Source organism: Simochromis diagramma, unplaced genomic scaffold (assembly GCF_900408965.1).
Source record: "Simochromis diagramma unplaced genomic scaffold, fSimDia1.1 OVJJ01000596.1, whole genome shotgun sequence".
Lineage (NCBI taxonomy): Eukaryota > Metazoa > Chordata > Actinopteri > Cichliformes > Cichlidae > Simochromis > Simochromis diagramma.
In genome coordinates this window covers 3,660,433-3,685,167 of record NW_024387245.1, presented here as the reverse complement: position 1 = coordinate 3,685,167, position 24,735 = coordinate 3,660,433, and the positions used below count along the sequence as shown (strand labels likewise).

The 24,735-nt window shown below is 39.5% G+C and overlaps 1 protein-coding gene across 1 annotated transcript; it reads right to left on the bottom strand.

The window, feature by feature from the left end:
* Positions 1-439: 439 nt before the first annotated feature.
* desi2 (desumoylating isopeptidase 2) lies at positions 440-23,589 on the bottom strand. Its single transcript, XM_040000864.1, has 5 exons — positions 23,020-23,589; positions 11,217-11,289; positions 10,834-10,927; positions 8,246-8,387; positions 440-3,521 (listed from the first exon to the last, which is right to left on the bottom strand). Exons 1-5 carry the CDS (start codon positions 23,056-23,058, stop codon positions 3,246-3,248), a joined length of 624 nt encoding a protein of 207 aa, XP_039856798.1. The 5' UTR covers positions 23,059-23,589; the 3' UTR covers positions 440-3,245.
* Between the last annotated feature and the right edge of the window lie 1,146 nt (positions 23,590-24,735).

The following is a 24,735-nucleotide window of genomic DNA, read 5'->3' as shown; positions in this document are numbered from 1 at the left end:
AACCCAAACATGAGTTTTTATCCCATCTTATTATTTAACAAAAAGCCCTTACGAGAGTTGATTAAATGACTGTCAACACATGTGAGCACCTCTATGAAAGCAGAGATTTGGGAGTTTGCCGAGTTGCATTTAGTTGCATTTAAATAACCAACTTCTGCTGCCGATCTGCCAGTGAGAAAGATTACTCATAGGTGGGTTTAATTCTCTGTAAAAAGTAGTGTCAAACCTCCAAGTCACTCTGTACTGCAGCTTAGTTCTGAAATTAAGCAAAGCCCTCCTAAAACAAATATTGACCCATGAAATAAATGTTTAAACCCTAAAGACAACAATCTACTAACAAATAACACATCTAAACCTAAAACAAGGGGAATCTTTAATCACATTACTAGAACAAAATCTATAGCCATAAAACTAATTCGCCATGACACAAACACAGTCACAGATTGTATATTTTCTTTAATAACTTTCCAACAGATACAAATGTGTTCGGCTCCATCTAAAGTCTCTGCAAGTTCACTGTGAAACGGCTGAAGTCAGTTTTTCTGTGTTTTGAATGATTGAGGTTTCCCGATCTGCATTCATAGCTCACAAAGGTGGCGCAAAATCTCACAAGCTATCTCTTTAAAGGATATTTACTCCTCTGAGAAAATAAATGCACACAAGAAATGAGGGTGATTACAATTCATAGGCTGCCAACGTAAAAAGAAACAAAAGAAGAAGAAGAAAGTGACGTTACAGCCATCTTTGGTCATTTTAATTTACTATACCTTAAATTTGGCAATCACAAGTAAAGTAATAACTAAGTTTGTTGATGATTAGTGTTTAACGATTTATTGTGTATCTGTCAACAGACAGATGATTGTATCACAGCTGAAAACCACCTGAAGCTATGAAGGTTACAGGAAACCTCAGTAACAGTACAAATAACAGCCAGCAGAGGGCGTCGTCAACAACAGTACGTGTGAGTGTGCATTATAAAGTTTATTTAGTGAAACATGAAAATAACTTTTAAAAATTAAACCCTTTCACTTCAAATCAGATAAAATATGCTGGTTTTTGTGTCTTTTACATGATTCCTGTAAAACTGCTTCAGTTTTGTTAGAAAGTCCCGAAAACAACATTTTTACCCGATGGTTGACACTGCCACAAAATGTTGCTAAAAATTAGCGTGAGCACAAAAAGAATACAACTAATCTCTTAAAGATGCAGACGCATTTGTAAATACACCCTGAAAACAGTGCTACATTTGTTAAGATTGATATTTCTTTGCAGTGTGTGAGAGATGTGTGGTAAATTTGGCCCAGTTGGTAGCTCGTTGAAACCGCTTATACTATAAGTGGGGGCACACGCTCCTACATTCATGCACAGACAGGAGAAGAAAAGAAAAAGGAAAAAAGTGTGCAGGCTCGCAAACAAGCATACAGGATGTAAACAAAAGCTTTTTCCTTTAAATCTGAGCGAAAAGTAGAAAACTGCACTGCCACAGCGTGCTGCCGAAAAGCTCTATGGAGTGACAACTGCATTAGAAAAGCAACAGCGACAACGCAAATGAGCATGTGGGATAAAAAAGTTTAAAAGATCATATGTTACAAAGCCTTTTAGAGTCCTGAGTTTAAGGGCAAAACAGACAAAAAGGCCAGAGTCTTTATTTTGTAGAAATACTATAAGGATTTAAAAAAAAAAAAAAAAAAAAAAAAAAAAAGGGTATCCAAGATCAGTTAGTCTTCATAACATGTTTTCAGAACATCCATGGCTCTTGTTTGGGACAATACACAATATGCAGCATATGTCTCCTTGTTAACAGGATATATATTTGTCTGAGTAAATCATGAGGTTTTCCCCACCAATAACCTTCAGATAATCAAACTTAACTAAACTGTGCAGCGATGTTTCAAAACGGCACCACGTTGTGTCGCTCCTAACTGGACACAGTGTGAAGAAAGAGACTGTGAGAAGTGCAGGCTGAAGAGAGGTCAGTTAAAGAAGAGCTCGTCTGCCTTCGCTTCTTCTTCAGACACATTTGTATACATTGCAGACTGACATTGTGTCCTAAGTGTGAGCGTGGACCTCGATTTTTTTCGGATAAAACGTTTTGCTTTATGCTTTTAAACTACTGGGAGTCTTCTACAGTTGACCAACAGAACACTTGTGGGTGCTCTAAGGCACCTTGGCAGCTGCTACTGAGAAATAAATGTTTCCCATCTTAAATCAAGTGAAGGGGAGTTCACTAGAACCTAACTAAGAAATGATTTAGAAACATTTTACATTATTGGTGGTGAAATACTTGTTGCTACTTCATAATTATTAAGTAAATCCACTTCATTAGTTTGCTTTAATCAAAGCATGTGAGGTTATTAAGGATGGGAGGGAGGATCTGACATCATAGAAGAAAGGCGGGGGTCTCTGTGAAGCTAAGAAAGTCTTATGGATTGACAGTGGTTCTGGATCTGTTTGTTCTTGTCTATGCAGCTGATTGTAGTTCTGGTTTAGGCTGTTTACAAACCTACAGCCTGCTGTAATAAAAAATAAAAGGCAGAGGATCCAGCAATTTGAGGCAAAGGGTAAGAATTCCCAAAATCCACCTGTTACTTTCAAGATTGTAGCAGCCACCTGTCCCAGACCAGATCTGAAATACAGCAGGCGGCAGTGGAAACATTTACCAGCCACAGATCAAATGATATCAGCGCTCAGCTCCTGGACATTTAAAACCAATAATAACTGGGAGGTCGCTCAAGACAATAAAATCCCCTCACAGACCTGCTGTACTTAAAAGTATAAGGCAGAGCATCCAGCACTTTTAATTCTTGTAGCAGTCCTCTGACATTTTTAACACAGCCATAAGCCTTTCCAAACCTAAATCATACCCTTTTGGTGAGGATCAACACCACTGATAAATAAAGCACTGGTATAGTTTGGATGTGGCTGGTAAACACATGAAGGAATTTGGCAGGTAAAATAATGAAAACATATTTGATGTGAAAAAGTTAAAATCTCAGATTGATGAGAGCGATGACCACAGGTTTCCCGTCTTTGTCAGCAATAAGAGCTCCTTTCTTCGGCAGGAAAAAAAACATTTCACTGCTCAGGACTTCTTCAAGTGTTTGGCTGACACCCCACCATGCGCGAGGATAAGTCTGATAGGACCTTTGGCTGTAGATAGATCCATCAACTGCAGCAGGTTTTCTGTTACCTGGCTGCCAATGTAACAAGTCCAGCCCAGAGTTTCTCAGCATGCCATGCAGCCTCTACCTGCGGGGCTGGTGGCGAGAGTGACGAGGCAAGGAGGAGGATGGGCTGGAGGACGAAGAAGGTGAGCAGGGTGACATGGAGGCCAGGGAGGCTGTGGCGGCGGCATCCTCTGCCTCCTCCAGTTCGCCTCCGTGGAGCTCCTGGCTCACACTGGACTGTAAGGCAGCTGGGGTCAGCCACTCTTTGGGCAGGCAGCTCTGGAGGAATGGCACGCAGGAGCTGAAGTAGGCCAGGCGATTGACCCAGCGAGGGATCTCCCTGCCACACAGGATCTGAGAAGAAAGACAGGAAGGGAACGTTTTAGTAAGTTCAGTACACAAGAAGTGACTCCTTAAAGCAAATGTATATTCTTTTTTAAGTGAATGAATAATATTACATTTTTCAACTCCATGCAAGTCGTCAAAATCAAGGGAAAAAGTAATCACTCGTGTTTAGTGCCTATCATTTACATGTTTTGTTATGGTTTGCGGTACGTAATGAACTATATTCACACAAAAACAGCGCAGACCCCTTTCTGCAACGTCATCAAGCCATGCAATACAGCCACAACGGCAAATGATACAAAGTACAATAAAATTAAATCAAATAAGTCATTTCAGAGACAAAAGCTCTATCCACCTACTATTGAAGTCTTTTTATTGTTAGGGACAGAATAAAGTTTGCTTAAAGGGAGGTGGAAGGGAACTACAATGACTCCTCTCAGACAGAAGATGAACTGAGGATCTGCACAAAGACCCAGTACATGACAAACGAGGGTTAAACTGATCTGCGAGTCATGCAACCCTACTATTTTTATATCTAAGACTACAAATAACTGACCATAACTGGTGTATTTTAATTAGTAGTCAATACCACTGGTCCCTAACCTTTTTTGCGCAAAGGACCAGTTTATGTCTGACAATATTTTCATGGACCGGCCTTTAAGGTGTTGCGGATAAACACAACAAAATAAAACCAGTACCGGTACCAAAAAAAGATTTATTCATAACACAACATGAAAAGACCCAGGGAAATCAAGTTAAAGATAACACTGATAAAAAAGATTATCCTATTATCCCGAAAACCATACATTTCACACCCGCTCAACTCTTGCGGCCCGCTACCGGTCCATGGCCCGGGGATCGCTGGGCAATACAATACCAATACAAATCATTAGTTACTAGACTGACAGAAAAATCAAAGGTTTACTTAAATTCAACTTATGTATGAAGCCCCAGTTCAAAACAAAATCGGACTCGAATAGCTTTACATTATAGAAGAAAGAATGAACCGAAGTCCTTTTAACAGGAAAATACCTTGAGAGGGGAGTATGGGAGCTTCTGCCACTGAAAAACACATTTTTGCCATCCTTAAGTCAAAATTTCAGGATGTTATCCAGAACATTTAGATCATCTTAAAATTTGAGTTAAGTATCTAAAAATGTCAACTTATAAACTTAAACGTCTGGTAAAATAACTGGAAATTGAAAAGAATAAGTTGAAATTGCAAGTCAAGTCAAAATTTTGACTGGCAGGATTATGTAGGGCTTTTGTTTCAGCGGTGGAAATAAGCTTCCACGGGGAAGAGAGTGAGGGACATGAGGAGAGAGAAAAGAGCTAACAAATAAAAAGTTGCAAAGTTTACTTCCACATATTATATTATAGTATTTTCTGAATTTCCATATCACCAGTGAGTTGTGTCATTAGGCAAGTGAAGTGCTAGAGCTTATATAAAATAACCGACTATGCCAACACTGAGGGAGATAAAGAGCAGTAATAAGTATTAAATTATATTCAATAAGTCACTTTGTCACTTCCTGGTTAGTTTGTTCTCCATAAGAGAACTTTGTGGAGGAAATTAATCTGAAACAATGACTGCATAACCAGAAACTACATCCTGCCTGTGTCTTGAACTTCCAGGAAACTGAATCAGATTTCCTGACTTTCTATGCCATAAATAAATCTGTAATATGACTCTGTGCTAGTGATTTCTCAACCTACTGTAACAGTTTGTTCACGAGTACGTCTAGTTGGACCTTTTTCAGTCTGTGGTTGACATTTCTCTCTCACAATCTTCCTTAACAACTAACATGCTTGCACAAGCAGACACAGTCTATGTTATGGCTAATTATGATTACTCAGTGCTATTAGAGGTTGTTACAGCATAATGGGAAAAGTGGCTTCCAAGAAACTCAAAGTGTTTTCCTAGTAAAAGGGCTTAATTATGCTTTGATCAGAACATTTATTGAAGCTGCTGACGAGCTGCTTTTACAGACGTGTAAGGAGACAGAGACAGCGGGTTTGCTTTTATCTACAAAAAAATCCTTACAAAGTGGCTGATTTTTGCTGATGATACTAGATTGCATAGGTTGTTTAGGCTCCAGCGATGAGGTTCTTTCATTTCTTCAGAGACTCAGCAAGAACTGCTCCTTGCAGAAGAAGAGGTGGCCGCCTACATTCACCAAAATCCTTAAATATCATCTCTTTAGTGTTTGGCTGACATGTGGCTGATATATAATAAACTGTAGCAATTCACACTACTGTCATGAAATATTCCTTTGCAATAATAAAGTAAGCCTTCAGATCAACAATAGGCAATATCCATCCAATATAAAACGGTTGAAATGGGTTGGAAACATCAGCAACAGAAACATTTTTCTATGCCATGTATTTGACACTATGTGTATGTATGTGCACCACAAGCACTGCTGCTACTCTTTCCCAGCCGAGCAGCTCATCCGTACAGATTGTTAGCACAATTTTATTTGACGAAGAAAGCCTCAATGAAAATAAATATTCTTTCATTTTATCCAGTTTAGATGTTGACTGAGAGACTGATGCTACTAGTCTGTTTGGGATTTTAGATGATAAAGCAGTTTTATGTACACTGAAAGTCTGTGTAGGTATTCCTTGTTTCCTCATTTACAATTAATTCCTATACAGTGGTCCTCGCTGTTTTGCAGATTTTTGTGTGCAATATTGCACGTTTTTGTTGTTTGTTTTTTTTAAACAGCGCATTGTGTTCTGCGTCCTGATTAGCTGTAGATCACTGTCAATCAATCTCGCCCCGTGCCTTCTGTACAGTACAGAATGCCTTCAGCTTGTCAAATTTACATAAATCTTCGATCGCTAGCAGTGTGACTCTGAAGCGCTGTACTGTATGTTTGTAAGTTTTCTCCCCAACAAACACAATGTCGACAAAACGTTTTGCACCGTCAAAGACACCCGCGGGAGCCTTTGGTTTCATTCTATAATACTGAACTTATTTTTCTATGAAGGTTTGAACTTTTAGAGTGTTTAAACAAGAGAGAAAAGTGTGAACATATTCATGCCTGTGTGAGAAAAGTGTATAAAGTGTGTAGTGAGGGGTTTTACAGCCTTAAAACATCTATAATAATTGTAAAAAATAAAGTTGGCTACTTCGCGGATTTCACCTATCACGGGTTATTTTTAGGACGCGATAAACAAGGGACCACTGTACTCCTATATTTATTTTTATATTTTTGTATTCAATGCACTTATCTCTCTGTCACAAGAGCTAGACCTCCAATGTGTCAAAAAGGTGATCCTTCAACCTGATTTTTTATTTTCAGGTAGAGGATGAAGTTACAGGATGGGACATCTTACAAAAAAATAAATATAACAAATAAATGATGAACATGCCTCTGGTTTGGCTTCATCTTTGCCCTTGGACATTCATCATTATTTAATTGGAACCAGTTGGTTGCAGCTTAGTTTTCAAAAGCCTGAGACAGCCAGTTTTACACTCTGTGCAAGTTTAGCATCTGTGGTGAAATCGCATGCATGCTAAAGGACGGGATTTCTACAGATGACCTAAAAAGAGCAGAAGTGCTCCCTGTGGTCCGCTGGTTCACGAGAAATCGATTTTAAATGAGAAATAAGTCAGGCATGACTGTAACTTTGAAATTCACGTTTAATGATTCTTATCATACATTAGGTCACCGTGTTTCGAGTAACAACCTTTCTTTGAAACAAACAGTCTTCCAATTGGCTAGAGCCCCACATTGTGGCCAACATTTTATAAAACAGAGGCAAGTAAAGGTTTATAGATCTAGTTTTCTGTCAGACTACTAGGACTACAATATACTGAAAGGTTATTAGGAATTTCTACTGATCTACTGTTAGAGTTCAGTGGTCTGCAGGGAGTACAGTATTGATTTTTCAAAAAGAAATTGACATCTAAGTCGTACACATCAAACATTCTTTCTGAAGATTTAATTTTTATGCTTGATCTTTCAAGCATCCTGCAACAACAATCAATGTGTCCTGCCATTTTTTACTCTGTCGCTTTGAGTCAGCCTCTCAAGGTAATGCGGTTAGAGTAAGCATAAAAAAAAAAAAAATCAAATCCTGAGATGGAAGATGGATGACTCTCAATGGTAAACCTGCATGTGTGCTTGATTTTATTTCCATGTACATGTCTGAATTTTATTGTATTGCACTGACGTGATGTACTGTCTGCATTTAAGGTTTAGAAAATACCATGGTATGTTGTAAGGATGTGTCTTTTATTAATTGTCTGTGTTTCTACGCGTTTGTGTGTGTGTTTGCCAGCTGGCTCTGCATGTCTGGGCTCGTATCAGTGTCCTAATCCCCAACACAGCATTAGATGCTAACTGGAAAACTCCCTGCTCATTAGTCACACCAGGATAAGCTGATTGAAACAATGTACACGCACGCACGCGCTGTTCTTACACAGCACCTTCTTCCTGTATTTACTGTTGTTGCTCCCGCCCCAGACACATCTGACCAATGAGCGAACAGTCTCACATGGTTTTTTGAGTGATGCATTTTGGTTCGCTTGGCGTTTACTTGGATGTTTCTCTGTGTGAAAACAAACCAAATAATGGGGAAAGCTACAAGTTTACAAACTCATCAAGTGATTTCAACCACAGTAAACAAACTATAGGTGCGAAATCACCGTAAGACTTGGCTTTTAAACTCAGCGCAGCTCAGAGTAATGTGCAATGAAATGATGTGTGTTTTTTTTAACCCACCTCCGACAGTGCTGAGGAGAAGTGGTTGCAGTTCTTGTGCATGAGGTGGTAGGCGTTGCCTTTGTACTCCTTCCCCATCTCTTCCACGATCCGCTCCACATCCTCTTCTGTGAAGTCTGTGCTTCCTAGGACAATAGCTTCTCTGCAGAGACAAACAGGCAGAAGGTACTGATGTTACTGAAAGAGCATCTTCTGGGAAAGAAATGTTTCTAATCCAATTCTACTTTTTACCATTTTCATTTACTGATATATTCTTTACTGTTTCTGTCAGTGAGTCAGGCTGAGGGCGACTATTCCACTTTGTGTTGGAAAAAGCTGTCTGACAGCAGATAAAATGGTGAAAAATGTTCAACACTGTGTGCATTTAAAAAACACTGATTGTTGCACATTTTTTGAAGAAAACGTTGACATATTTTTTGTGATTTGCCTTCAGCCAAAAAAGAAGTAGTTAACTTTGAGAACATTTTAAAGGTGATCTGAGTTTTTGGCTTTAACATCAAATGAAATTAAAATGAAATGATTATGATTTTAGTATGAGAGAGTGCTTTATTCACTGGGATAGGCCTCAGCTTTGTGGATAATAAGCAGCCATTTGTCACAGATGATCCATATTTGGTTTAGTGGCCTGCTTGGAGACAGTTACTGTGTGTGTGTGTGTGTGTGTGTGTGTGTGTGTGTGTGTGTGTGTGTGTGTGTGTGTGTGTGTGTGTGTGTGTGTGTGTGTGTGTGTGTGTGTGTGTGCGTGCGAGACAGGCGGAGTCTGTCTAAAGCCACAGGGCAAATCAACTAGAGCAGAAGTAATACTCAGCAGCAGAGTAGGTCTGAGTAGACAAGCACACAAACATACTGAACTGATTTGCTGAAATCAGTTGTCGTGTTTTGTACATTTGGATTCCACATTCCTAAAGAGCATCATGTGCATCTTTTGCAGGATGGAAAAAAAACAAAAACAAATCAGAAACACGACACATTTTGCTGCAATCCACTACAAAACAGCTTTTAAAAGACAGCTGGTAATATGGTAAAAAGCTGCACTGGTTTGCAGTGTATTTGCAAAACTCAAGTTGTTAGACTATACTTGAAAAGTACATCAACAATTATGAATTTTATTTAATTTTATTACAGCCAAACACTGTGTTCAAGCCTAAACACAATTTAGCCTGGTGAGTTAAATAAAATATTATTGCCCCCCCCCTCAGATGTCATGAAAGTATAAATGATCCATAAAGAAAAATGTCCAACTTTCCAGCAGTAATAATATTTATTTTTCTTGAGTGACCATAAAAGGAACTGCAGTCTGCTAGTGTTACTTTTTCAGTTTCAGCTCGTTCCTCAAAATAAAGTAAAAGAGAAAACTTGCAGTTTCAGTTCAAGATAAATTGAGCTTTTTTCAAATCTCAATCTTCTGTTTTATTCAGTCTTTGACCAAGACATAGGCCATGAACTGTTACAAAAAGGCATTAAAATGTTTGACACATCATGTACAGGAGCTCGCTTTACTGTAGGAGAAATACACAAATTCATTAAACAGCTCAACAGCTGACCAACTGATCAAATGGGTATAAAGAACATGCACATGAAGCTCTAACTTATCTAGGGAACAAATCAGTGCTTTCTAACTTGGCCAATGGCTGATTGGCCAAAACAGTCACTATACACGCGTACTGTATGCGCTACCCAGAACCTACCAGCATCTCCACCTAAACCAAACTACTGTCAGTAGTCAAAAGACATTTGACACATTGTCTGACTTTCCGAACCGATCACTCTGCTCTACACATGATCTTATTGTGGAAGAATGACATGAACAATCGGGCATCTAATGAGCAGAATGCACTTAACTGAGATTGTCCTTTCACAGCAAACAACCTAAAAGGCTGTTAACGGTTATTAAAACCTACACCAAGTAAGTAATGTTAAGTGACTTCTAATAGCTGTTTAGATAGGTGCATATAAAATAGGTGCCTGCATCATGCCTTTGGGGCAGAACCTGGCACTCTTAACTAGAAAATGTTCTAGCGTAAACTTCAAAGTGGTCTCAGATGTGCCTTGAAGTTCAGCCCCATAGGAACAAAGGATGGCTGTGTTTGTCTTTGTTGTTGTGGGTTGCTGGAACATCTTGCAGCACAGATTTTCTATTTTTCCATGTTTAGAACCATTTCTACAGATTCCCAATAACTTCCCCTCCCTTGTGTGCCAGCTGGCAACCCTTGCAGTTACTCATTTTTCCAAAGATCCTGTGTTGCTTCAACCTACTCAGGTAACTGCACAGATAAGGGTGGACCCAAATAGATTTATGATACATTCCTCATTGCCATTATTTTACTGCCCAGCCCTTGGAGCGTGAACGACTGTCCTCTCGTCACTACTGAGTTTAATAGCTAATAGACTAACAAACTTCTGAGCGGTAACCTGACTGACTCGCCATTTGATTAACATTCTACATTAAACAGGCCAACTCTTTCACCGTAAAAACTCCAAGCATGTTGCGAGCTGCCTAGGCTGTTGCGAAAGATATTTAGCAAAACAGAACACATGCATATCTATACTTGTATGTCTCATATAAACACCAATTATCCCACACTTACTTGAACTTAAAGGTCTCGCCAAGCTCAGTTGCATCACCTGGTGTAATCTCAAAGATCCCTGAGAATGGGTACGGGTGTCCGCCATAGGCAAACTCTAAACACACAAGAACAAATTTGAGCTGCTGATGTAACAAAAGCCATTAGCAGATAAGATACAGTTTTATATATACACTATATATAAGTATGTTTAGACATGCCTGGAAGGGAAAACAGTGGTGTGTATATATATATATATATATATATATATATATATATATATATATATATATATATATATATATATATATATATATCCTGAGCTATAAAATAGGCATCCTCTCTGTAACACTATCCTTAGGCAAATAACTTGATGTAGGCGGAGTCTTATTTCTGGGCAACCTTACCTCTTCCATAGATCTCAATCCCTGAGTGAAAGACTCCGATGCCCAGAGAGCTGGTGAACTCATTGATCCAGTACTGAAGGCAGAAGGAGAAACACAGAATAACACGTTTGTTAAATTACAGTAAAATAATAATGCATGTTTTCTACACCTATTGATTTAATATATTTAAATTTTTAGTCTACAAAATGTCAACAAAAACAATCCATCACAATTTCCCAACATGAAAGCTTTTCTTGTTAAACTGTTCAAAATGTAAACATATCATAGTAAAGTGAAAGAAACAGCAACAAGAATCAAATTAAAAAAATATGTGCTAAAACAATGTAATATCAAATTTATATGGATATTCTTCAGGAAGAAGACAAAACCTCCCCCTCACTGAGGTAGAAAGAAGGAATGAGGAGTATGCACAGACAGCTCCAGGGTATCTCTAAATCCTTGCTGTTACAGACAGACAGTGAATCATTGCATAACTACAAGTAATAGTTCAATTTTTTTGACCTCTGAAAGACGGGAAATTCCTTCAAAATGTAGCCTCCACTGCAATAAACCCACAGACGGCAGCTGAAAAGGCAATATGTTTGACATCCTGCAGCTATGCAAACCTTATTACTGAATTGTCATTGTCCTATTGTACCTTGGCATTTATCCAGTCTTCATATCAGAATAATCAAATTCAGCTACAAAACACATTTACAGACTTTTCTGTGGGAATTTATGACCACAGTGCAGATGTTATCCCTGATGCTTACACAAGATTTCTTTGCATGCAGACAATGACAGTCAAGTTGCACAGAAATAAATCAATAACTGCTGCACTAATCTTTGAAACTGCTATCCATCTTTTCTGTAGTATGTCTGCTAAACATTGTGTCTACAAGGTGATTGGGCAGTCTGTTGCTAGGCAGAATTTTCACTCAAAAACATTATTTTATCACAAAAGATGGAGCAGAGAAGAGTGTTGGTGAAGCATCTCAGGAAGCTGAATAATAATCTCTAAATATAATATTTTTTCATACCTCAAACATCTTCCTACTGCTTCACTGTGCCACGTCATCAGTTAATTGATTATTGTCTTGGACCTGATCAATTTTAAATGCCGTTGACGTTTCTTCAAACCAAATCAAGTGCTGATCAGCATGATTAAAACATGCCAAATTTACCAAGATCAGTTCCTTTCTGCCAGTGCACTGTAACAAAAGGTGACAGATTTCTTACCATGCAAATCTGAGACAATTTTTTTTGTAGACAAAGTCTACAAAAAATATACACCTACACAGTCCTGTGAAAAACTAATTCTGATTCTTTTTTTCAGCCATTATGTTGCAGATTTGCTGTTGTGTTTGGGATCGTTGTCCTGTTGTAGGGCCGCCACAAACGATTATTTTGATAGTCGACTAGTCAGATTATTTTTGCGACTAGTCGACTAATCAGATCATGCATCAATTGGACGTACAACGTACAGCTTATTGCACCAGCATGCATCTGCTCTTGTATAACTATCATTAGCTTACAGCTTTAAGTGTTTAAGGTATGTGCTAACTAAAAAAAAAAAAAAAGACAAGATGATAGTTTATTAAATTTTAATGAAATTTGCAGATTGTTTCGGTGAAGTTTAATAAACTCAGCCATCTGCTCCTTGCTATCTAAAATATAACAGCACACCGGAGTATATTCTCCAGCAAAATAATTTCCCCTAGGGATCAATAAAGTATTCTGATTCTGATCTCACACTTCTGATGATCAGTTGTCTGCTTGATGTTGATTCAGCTGTGTAAAAACTATAACTTTAATCTCAGCCAAACAGATTTACTCAGGAACAAATAAAATACTGAAAAAAGCCAAACAATAATATTTTAAGTTATTTAAGTGACTTATATATCATGTTTAACCTGAGTAGCGAAAGACGGCGGTGGGTTTGCCGGGAGTCCGGTGTTCTCACCGGCTCTAGTGAGCCTTGAACCCGGGCTAGGTATTGAGCTGGTGAGTAACAGACATATCAGAAAACGTCGGCGCGCTTTTGAAAATATGCGGTGTCTTGATAAACTGAGCAGATATTTGAGGTTTACACAGTTACATTCTCGCCTGAAAATATGTTAAACGTTTATTTTGTGACCCAGAAAGAATAATAAGAGTAATATTAAAACTAACTAGCTGCCGCCATTGTTGGAAACTTAGCTGGGCCGCGCTATGAATTCTGGGACACAGCTTCTTCTTCTTCGGGGTTTAAGGGCAGCTGGCATCCTTGTACATGCAGTGCTGTCATCTACTGTTTCAGTCAGCTATTACACGCTTAAATCCTACTACTTATTCCTGCGTGTTTTGGGATCTTACAAAGCTTCAAACGACGCATCGACTATTAAATTGGTAGTCGACGATTTTGATAGTCGATGTAATCGTGACTAGTCGACTAATCGTGGCAGCCCTATCCTGTTGCATGACTTAATTTTGGCTGAGCTTTAGCTGCTGGACAAATGGGCTCACATTTGATTCTAGAATACTTTGGTATACAGAGGAATTTGTGGTCAACTCGCTGATTCCCAGATCTTACGGCTGCCAAATAAGCCCAAATAATCACCCCTGTGACACCATGCTTGGCAGCTTGCTCCTGGTAACACTTCCAAAAAAGCCATACATGTCTTTTTTCTAACTGTACTGCCATGACCTTTAACAGTTAACTGAGGCCTGCAGAGTCTGAGATGTAGCACTTTGAGTTTTTACAGTTTCTTTGAGCTCTGTGTTATGCTGACCATTTAAAGGCATCAATTCTGACATTAGGAATCTGTTGAAATCGATTTTAAGTATTATTTGGATTTGTATATTATATTAGAGCTTTCCATCTTACATATTTGAGGCATTAAATGTGTTTAACCAGAGTGACAATAAACAACTTAATTACGTGAAAATGACATATTTTATTAGTGTGTACACACAGAGGCTTTCCTTCTTGACATAAAAACAGCTTCCAATGCAAACTACAGTTATCAGGTATCACAGAAGACAGCTTGCTATTTAAAACCGTTATCACATTTCCCGTCTGTCATTATGCAAATACATTATGTAGCTGCTTAAAGTCACTTGTGGCAGAGCTGCTGGTCTCCGCCACATCTGCAATGCAAAATATAACCTCTGTGGAATGTAAGAGTTTAAACACCAACTGATCACAAAGGCTTTGCGGATGCTACCTGCTGGATGCCCTTCCAAATGCAATGCTCCCTGTTTTTCCAGTCTTGGGAATGGAAAAAAAAGAACTAGGAGTAAACTGGATGTATTCTTCAACTCTACTAGAATATCTAAAACAGTTACAGTGCACCTTAAACGCTTTATCCACTATCTGATGTGCTTCTTTCAATTTTTCCTTATTTGAATTCAGATGGTTGGGGCTGCGTGTTCACAGCCAGAGCTCTGTGATTGAGATGACCATACTAGGATATCCTCTCACTGACATCATACCGAGCCAAGAGCATCCAAATGCATGAAACCAAGCTGAAACCTAAGCTTTAGGCTTATAGGATAACTTGCACAGAGCCAGCCATGTTAAATATGCACACCCACCATTGTAACAGTATATGCGGGGAAAAAATATACAGTGGAACCCCGACTTACGAATACCCCATTTAACGAAAAATTCAAGTTACGAAGGCACTTAACGGCAATATTTCTGCTCGTGTTATGGCAAAATGCCCGCGTAACGAAATTCGCTGGCTCCGATTGGCTGAGCCCAGAATGCCTACAATGCCCATAATGCCTTCCGAATCATGTGACAACCCCCTTGGCTTTCGTACTTGCGCTTCGCTGTTCCACTTTGACGTATTGTAGTTGTAGTTAGCAATTAGCCTATCATTCACTCAAAAGGCGCAATGGGTGCTTCGACTTACGAAAGACCCTTTGGAACGAATTAATTTTGTAAGTTGGGTTCCACTGTACACACACACACACACCCTTAAACTTTATTGAGGGAACTGACTTTAAAACAGAATCTGCATTCTGATGAAATACAACATTTACTGAGGCTTTGGCACAACTTTTGTTTTTTCAAACCCACATTTCAAACTTGTCATGCTGCTGGGTTTCTGTTTCCTGAACTATATATGGGTCAAATGTTGCACAAAGAAGCCACAGCATGAGTGTCAGTAGTTTTGTTTGAAGAAGCAAAAATGCCACTGCATATCCCCATTTTACCAGAGTCCAGCTACAGCTTGTGCATTTAGAGCTTGCAGACGTATCTCTCACTATAGAGACCTTTTTGATTTTGATAAAGGTCAGTAATAAAGGACCAACATTGAGTCCAAAAACTAACACAATAAAGCATCTCATTTTTCCATTTCCTAACATTACTTACTGGTAGGGTTTTTCCCACCAAAGAGTTTCTCACATCAGCTGATCTCCTACGGATATGAAATCATGTCTGTATCAGTTCTGAAGTGGTTTCTTTGAGCCCAGGAACAGCAGCCATCTGTGTGTGCACCAGCTGGTTCTCACTGACTAAGAAGCCTTGGCTGCTGGCTCCTTTTTAAAACATTTTCTACATTTCTGTTACAGTAATGGTGACAGAAGCCAGTCTAGAAAACTTGAACACACATCAGCATTTGAGCTGCTAAAAATAAACAGACACCCCCCCCCCAAAAAAAACTTCCTTAACTGACTTTATATAAGGCGAAACATAAACAGCAGGTTGGTGAACTAACACCCAATGGCAGTGTAGTATGTGCCAATATGTCCTTGTAGAACGTGTGTAGGAGTTATTTTAAGAAAACTAATCTGCATCGAAATGCAAAATGACTGTCTCCCACTCCGTTAACAGGAGTAACAAAGACAAATAGTCTGTTACGCTGCTACTCCTCGCCCCTGTCGGTGGTGAAATAAGACTCTTATCTCAGACCTCATTACTTCAAAGCTTGTTAAAACCTGTGTGCTGTAGAGAACAGGCTGAGCGTTTATGAATGAATTAAAAGACAGATAATGAAAGGAACAGGAGACAGAGAGGTGGATGAATGCTTGCTGTAGTTTGCTCTGTAGTTTTCTTCTGTTTTTAAGTTAAGATGTACACCGCTGATTTGAAAGTGTAGCGGAAACAAGCGGACTGAAACTAAGCTCAAAACAGAAATCGATGGAAGGAAGCTACTACCAGCCACAAGATGGGTTCTGGTGAATTTTACCTTCATCTGCAACAATAGTTTGCTCTAGTTTTACCCACAAAGTTATCTTAAATCTCCCATGCAAAGTGTGTTACATTTTTATTTATTTTTTTTAAACACTCAGCAAGTTTACACTGAACTAGGCAATTGATTAATAAAAAAAATAAATAAATAAAAATAAATAATAATAATAATAATAATAATAATAATAATAATAATAATAATAATAAGATCACTGCTGATTCCAAGTTACTGATTCCTGTGAGCTCTTTGTACTGCTGTCTGTTGATTTGATTAACACAAATGAGCAATTTTGACATTCCCATAACCTGTGGTGCAGCGTTAAGACATTTGCCTTACACGCAAAGGATTTCAGGGTTCAGATATTGTTTCCATTACTGATAGCTTTAGATTGCATTGTATTAGTTTTTATGTTTGTATATAATAAAGTGAATACTGAGTGAGTGAATCAAATGTGAGGAACTTGTATTAAGAGACTGTTTATTATGGAAATAAAATCTCCAGTTTTATATCAGCTGTTAGCTCTAATTAAAAAGACTGAGAAGTACAGTAAATTAGGTCTGGTTCCAAACTCTGATTGTCTACAATTACATAATAAAACAGAGGTGAAAGCTGCCATCATTGCAATGTTTAATGAATGATAACCTTGACCACACACCCAAGCTATAGTACTATTTTAATTGGTTTAGATGTCTTCCATTAGAGACGCTGCACTATATTCCACTAGCAGAGATTTATGTGGCTGTAGCAACACAGTACACTCCCAACTTCTTTTGTTTTGGGCCACATTACCTTGTAAACTAGGTGGCAAAAAAGAAAAGGAGGAATCATGACTGCTGCATGTCCCTAATTGATCCACACAAAGACACTGCAGCCAACACATAGCCTGCTCGGCTGAGTATCAGGCTCCATTACACAGTTAAACCTAATATCCTAACATGTCCTCTTACACGCTCTGAGACAAAGAAACCCGTGGTGCTGGCTGGCAGGCAGACAGGTGGTGTGCAGATAATGCTGTCTCATTAGAGCAGTGCACTAAACCACTCAGAGCTGTCCAGGAAATCCACTTAGCTGAGATGTGAGCAGGACTGTGGGGAGGACCTGACAGAATGGGGAATTGGGAAAAAGCAGTGGTTTGGGGCTGAGGGGGCGCCTGTAATCATGTCTGTACATACACTCTTGACAGTCACGTGACATTATCGATCCTCAATGGGGATGGGGACTTGTTATCAATCTTTTTGAGTAGATGCTCACAGTTGTGCTCCAAGAAGAACAACAGAGCAGGCAGACTCACACACACTGCATAAATGGTGATGCTCTTGAGATTGAGGTAAGGATCCTGAGTTGTTACCCAACTGTCTTGACCTCGGCAATCATCTGATCTTTGCAGTTTTCTCACCTTCTTTTACATTAAATGTTAGCCCTAAGCTTACACCTCCCAATAAAACAGGCCCCATTGAGACCATCAAATAAACTGCATGACAAAACAGCCTCCTTATTCACTTCTATGAGAACATAATCGCAGGAAGTAGGGATGGGTACCGGTATCCAGTGCCATGATGGCACCGGGTCTGACATAAACGGTAGTAACCAGACCGAAAAGCAGCGCACATTTCAGTGCTTTATTTCAGTGCTTTTTTCCCCCCTGAGATGTCATACACTTTGGATTCCAGCCAATCATTTTACCTTTGCAAGCGTAGTAGGCGGGCCCAGGTACGTACGTTCTTTTAGAGCAGAGCTACAGATTAAAAACGCCCAAGGCGAAGCGGTCAAAAGTCTGGCTGTACTTCACAGCAAAAGATGCAAACCCAGCAGCCTGCAACAAGTACTTTAAGCTGATACTGTGCAAAGGAGGTAACACCTCGAATATGATGAAACACCTGGCGACGCTTAGCGTTTTTTTTTTTTAAAAGCCGAGAAATTCACCGTATTTGATAGCTTGCTGCGAGACCTCACATCGAGCACATCTACTGCGGGTGTGGTGCCTGTTATCGGTCCTGGAGTTAGCAACATCCCCCCAAAACCCAAAGAGAAGAGTCCTGGCACCCAGACCTGCCAGTGTAGCAGAAATGATGACGGATGATGATGGCAGCAACAGCCGTTCTTCTCTGGGTCAGTAGCTTAATGTTGTTCGTGTGTAATTTACGCTGAATAGGCTAACCACGTTATTAAATTAACGCATGTAAGGTGAACTAGCAAACACCGTCGCAGTTACATGCAGCTGTCTTCTTGTTTGATGCCAGATACTCCCTTCACCCTGGCCAAAAAGGCTAAAATGACCAAAGAAAAAGTGGAAAACAGTTAAACATGAGGAGGTTTTTGGACAAAGTTGGTGTTTTCCATTCTTTAAGCACCGGTTCGAACACCGTTTAAGCACTGGCACCGTTTCTGGTATCGGATAAAACCTAAACGATACCCATCCCTACTCACAAGAGCAAAACAACAGAGCCATCTCTTCTGTCCTTAAAGTGTTTTGACTTTTTTTTTGTCCTTAAAGAATATTTTGGATGGTAAAATATTCTAACTGGAATTTTGGGAACATCAGAAAAAACAGTACAACATGAGTCCAAGTTAGTAAAAGAAGCATGTCCTCATCTATCAGTGCTCTGTTATTCTCCAGTTTCCTTAAATCCAAGATTATATTTTGTAAGCTAAAACAATAGCCTCATAGAAATCCAATTTTTATTTTTTTATTTAACTAAAATATTAACATTTTATTCCAGCTCAAAGAGAGTTATTGTGGAAATACAATGGACTGGTATCAGTGATGAGTCAATCCGCTGTCCGATCCACTCACTTCAGTTCATGTTGTTCTCTTTTTACTTAATGCAACATCAGTGGCAGACAAGCTAGCATATAATGGAGGGAAAATGCTCCACAGATAACTTCTACTTGTATCTTTCCAATGTGGACTGGTACTTGGTACTGGTAAAGATTCATGGCTAAAATATGCATAGAACACAAGTAAAAGAAAACCCTGTTACTGGTGGCCCAGTAACAGTGACTCAGTCTATAAACTGATGGTCCCCCACCAAGTGACTCAACCAGCCTCCAAGAAAATCAGTCAAACAACACTCACTGGAATCTACGGTGCAGTAGAGCAAAATTGATGTTTTTTTCCTTGAATGCAAAACACATTTACACAGAACTTCCATACAAGTGAAGTATTATGCACAGTTTTAGGCAGGTGTGAAAAAAATGGTGGTAGACAAAGAATGGTTCCAGAAATATAAATAATGTTTTTTTTAATCAGTTTTTTTAAATCAATATTTGGTGTTACTACCAGCATCGATTCCTATAGGTACACTTGCATAAAGTCAGGGATTTTGTAGGATCATAGTCAGAGGTATGATCAACCAATTATAACAAACAGGTGCTAATGATCATCAATGTCGCACGCAGGTTGAAACAGTCATTAACTGAAACAGAAGCAGCTGTGTCGGGGGCTTAAAACTGGGTGAGGAACAGCCTCTGCTACAAAGGTGAGGTGAAAGAGTTTCATTTCATGGCAAGATTGAGCACATCAACAAGCACAAGGTAGTTTACTGCATCAGTAAGGTCTCTCCCAGACAAAGATTTCAAAGCAGACTGGGGTTTCAAGATGTTCTGTTCAAGCTCTTTTGAAGAAGCACAAAGAAACTGGCAACGCTGAGGATCGTAGACGCAGTGGTTGGCCAAGGAAACTTAGTGCAGCAGATGAAAGAACATCAAGCTTGTTACTTTTCAAAATTAGATGTCGTCCAGTAGTGCCATCAGCTCAGAGCTGGCAGAAACCAGTGGGACCCAAGTACACTCAGCTATTGTCCGGAGAAGACTAGCCAGAAGTGGTCTTCATGGAAGAGCTACAACCAAAAAGCGATACCTCCGACGTGGAAACGAGGCCAAGCGACTCAAGTATGCACAAAAACATAGAAATTGGGGTACAGAAAAATGGCAGCAGGTGCTCTGGACTGATGAGTCAAAATTTGAAATATTTGGCAGTAGCACAAGGCAGTTTGTTCATCGAAGGGCTGGAAAGCAGTACCATAATGGTTGTGTGCAGGAAACAGTGAAGCATGGTGGAGGTTCCTTGAATGTTTGGGGCTGCATTCCTGCAAATGGAGTTGGAGATTCGGTCAGGATTAATGGTGTTCTCAATGCTGAGAAATATAGAAAGATACTCATCCATTACGCAATACCATCAGAGAGGCATACGATTGGGCCCAAATTTATTCTGCAGCAAGACAACGACCCCAAATATACAGCCAAAGTCATTAAGAACTAGCTTCCACGTAAAGAAGAACAAGTGGTACTGGAAGTCGAGTGTGTCTGAGATTACATGAAGAGACAAAAGGATGTGAGGAAGCCTACGTCCACAGAAGATCTGTGGTTAGTTCTCCAAGATGTTTGGAACAACCTACCAGACGAGTTCCTTCAAAAACTGTGTGCAAGTGTGCCTAGAAGAATTGATGCCGTTTTGAAGGCAAAGGGTGGTCACACTAAATATTGATTTGATTCAGATTTCTCTTTTGTTTATTCACTCCATTTTGTTGCTTGATGAAAATAAATGATTAGCACTTCTGTTTTTGAAAGCATTCTTTGTTTACAGCATTTTTTCACACCTGCCAAAAACTTTTGCACAGTACTGTATACTTACACTCAAAGCGAGGTGCAAAACCATTAGTTCTGCTGTACTGCTATTATCATCGTGGGGGTCAATGCATGTACAAAGCAAAACTGATTTTTATTTAGGTCAACTGTCAAAAGTGAAGGAAAGGAAGCACATTAACAACCAGCAGACAGCAAAATGTACCCACCAGTTAGTGATCATGCCACTAGCAGGTCACCCCTCCTACAGTACTTAGGTCTGAACTGGCTGATTAAAAGAAAGAGGAAGCCTTTAAAAAGTGCTGGAATGAAGGACTGGACTCCTGCCACAGTGTGAATGTTTGCCGCGGCACCAGTTTCCACACAAACATTGCAAATATGCATGGTTCAGAGCGGATCGTTAGGCAGAAGCAAAAAACACACAGTTTCTTCTGTATGGAAAACATGTCCTTCCGTCTCTACTGTTGATTCTCAAATATATTCTAAAAATCTTACACATGTGTCTTTTAGATGTGTATGAGTAGCTTCTTAAAGCAACGGCCCCTGCAGCTATTCACATGAATGGAAGCAAGACAGAAATAAAAGCTCTTCAGACTTTACAGAGAATGCAAGTCATGTGGAAAGCAAGAGAAAGTGAAAGAAAGTAATGAAGAGAACAGGAAGAGAGAAAAAGGGGAATAAAGAATAAGAAACTAAGGAAGAAAGGAATGAATACATACCAATGTATATAATTTGTAATCGTGCAACACACTACTTTTTCTACTGACTCTCAAAGGTCTGTTTAATGACTCTCTGGCTTTCAGTGTTAATCCATTTCAACCCATGTGACCCCAAACCTCTGCAGATATATTGACCAGCAGCTGCAGAGGGACATCAATAAATAGAACAAAAGCAGGACCAAGAAGAAAAGAATCGAGTCCTAAAAAAGGCCATATATATTTTACCAGGGAGTAACATGTTCAAGTAAGGAAGACCGTCATGATTTACGATGCACAGGTCACAAAGCCAAGTGTACATACAAAGGATGTTGTGGTTTTCCAGCCAGGAGTTCATGCACACTGTCCCAGAGCACTACCCCGATCTGTTTTATAACCTCAAGCAAGACCCACTTTAAATGTAATCTTCAGCCATATTAATCAATGATTCATCAATACATCAATTTCCAGAACCCATCCCCACTGACTCATCCCAGCATGGTGACAACATAGTGACTCAAATTATTGAACCTCAGACTAATGCTATAACAAAGAGTCGATAGCACGTTCTATGCAGTAGAAATTACCATGCGACTTTCACATCTGCTTTTGGTTTGGTGTTTAGAGTGAACTGAAATCCTTAAGATGCAAAACTAGGCTTAGTTAAATAGTGACTTCCTGTAAAGCCTAAACTTTTACTAGTTTTTTTTTTTTTTGCTTTGTTTTTTTGTCTGTAGTCCACAGTGGACCAGTTTTCTGGCAGTGCTATCATGGAAGATACATAAAAGATAGCCAGAACAAACGGAGATTTAATATATGGACTAGCAAATCAGCTGTGGGTTCCAAGTTGCTTAATTTTCGTTCTTGATTCTTTTCACACTGCTTTTCCTGTCGCCATTTGCAAACCGGCTTATTTTGTTTGCACTGAACAGACACCAAAACAATGTTGGATCTAATACAAATAGACAAAAACCTTTCGAAAAGGATCATACGACAATAAAGCGTACATGAATTGGTTCAACCGCTTGCAACCCTGACTCACTCACTGTGTTTTGCAAGAAAACAACTGAGGGGGAATAAGCAAACTAATTACTAAAGATGGAACTGCATTAAACGGCAATTGCTTTGGTGTTGTGTGAGTATGCCGAATTGAAGAGTGGTTCGTAATTACGCGAAAATGCTTTTGAGTGTTTTTCTTCCATTATTGTACAAGTGCTGATAACCAACGAGGAATTAAAATCGCATTTTTATAACGCGCTTCAGCGTTGTGTCCTGGATAAATAATACTCCTCTCAAACATACTTCTTAGGTCAAGTGATAACAAATAAGCAAGAAAACGTTCACGTTTCCGCTTCTACTTACCATATCATAGACATTTAGGATAATCGGCTCGTTTGCCATCACTGGGCATCAGGATTTTCTTCCCCTAGCGTCCCTTCTTCTCTCCGGGTTCTCTTCCTTCGGTGCGAGATCCAAACTCTCGCTCTCCTCCTCTTATTATTATTATTATTGCTGGCTCTTTCTCGAAAGATGTTCACCTTGGTAATTCAACTTCGCAACTCGGTGTAAAAATGTTAGAGTTCCGATGATGTTTTCACCGTCCAACATCTGACTGATTTTGTCCCCCGACAGAGCAGCAGCAGAGGCGGACAGATGAATCTATCGGTTACCAAAACTGACTTGCTAAACCCGGTCGGCTACCGAGGTCGCCGCGAAAAAACACTGACTTTACAGGGAGAATTTTCTCTTCCAGAAGACGCCGCGCCGCGGAAAAAAGTCAAATTCATTTTCCCAAACAAACTGCTTAGTTAAATAACATAATGTAGGTACATAAAAATGAAATTCCCTGTGTAAAAAACGACTTGCTACTCCCTTATTAGCCCCGGCTAACGGTAGCAATGGAGCTGCAGGCAGGATGCGACTGCTGGGAGAAATTGGACGATGTTGAGGAGTAGACCGATGAGCCCATCACTCTATTAAGCTCCCTTAGCGCACTGAGCATTATGGGTGATGTAGTTCATAAAGAAAACGAGCGCCCAACCAAACTACACTGCTAATAAATAAATAAATAAATAAGTAAAGGGAACACTTAAACAACACAATGTAACTCCAAGTCATTCGCACTTCTGTGAAATCAAACTATCCACTTAGGAAGCAACACTGACTGACAATCAATTTCACTTGCTGTTGTGAAAATGAAATAGACAACTGGTGGAAATTATGGGCAATTAGCAAGACATCCCCAATAAAGGAAGGGTTTTTCATTTGGTGACCACAGATCTCAATACCTATGCTTTCTGGATGATTTTTTGGTCACTTTTGAATGCTGGCAGTGATTTAGAATAGAATAGAATAGAATAGAATAGAATAGAATAATCCTTTAATTGTCACACAAGGGGAAATTTGATTGTAACAGCAGCCAAAAAGACACATATACAAACAAACAGTACACCGGACACAGAACAGAAACATACACAATTTTTCTTACATATTTAGATTAAGGACCGTGGTTACTATATACAGAGAGTACTGTACAGTTATTAAATTAAATACAAATAACTACAGATAAGAGGCAAACCAGGTTGTAGTGCGAATCGGTTAATTAACTTATTGCAGTTACAGCGCAGATGTAAACATCTATGTTTGTTGGGAACAGTTCTGATTGTACAGTGACTGACAGCTGCAGGGAGGAAGGACCTGCGGAAACGCTCCTTCATGCATCTAGGATGCAGCAGTCTGTCACTGAAGGAGCTCTGCAGTTCAGCAACATTTACATGCATGGGGTGGGAGACTCTGTCCATCAGAGATGTTATTTTGGCCAGAGTCCTTCTGTCTCCCACCACCTGCACTGGGTCCAGGGTGCATCCCAGAACAGAGCTGGCCTTCCTGATGAGTTTATCCAACCTCTTCCTCTCAGCTGCCGATAAACCGCTGCTCCAACATACAACACTGTAAAAAATGACAGATGCCACCACAGAGTCACAGAAGGTCTTTAAAAGCGCTCCCTGTACTCCAAATGACCTCAGCAGCCTCAGCAGGTAGAGTCTGCTCTGACCCTTCCTGTAAAGAGCATCAGTG

What these genes read in the sequence shown, in the direction of transcription:
- desi2 (XM_040000864.1), bottom strand. Translation starts at nt 23,058, where the DNA reads ATGGCAAACGAGCCGATTATCCTAAATGTCTATGATATG. An exon ending in GGCGAGACCTTTAAGTTCAA is followed by an intron (nt 8,388 to 10,833) that starts GTAAGTGTGGGA and finishes TTGTCTCTGCAG; the next exon opens with AGAAGCTATTGTCCTAGGAA. An exon ending in TCTCCTCAGCACTGTCGGAG is followed by an intron (nt 3,522 to 8,245) that starts GTGGGTTAAAAA and finishes CTTTCTTCTCAG; the next exon opens with ATCCTGTGTGGCAGGGAGAT.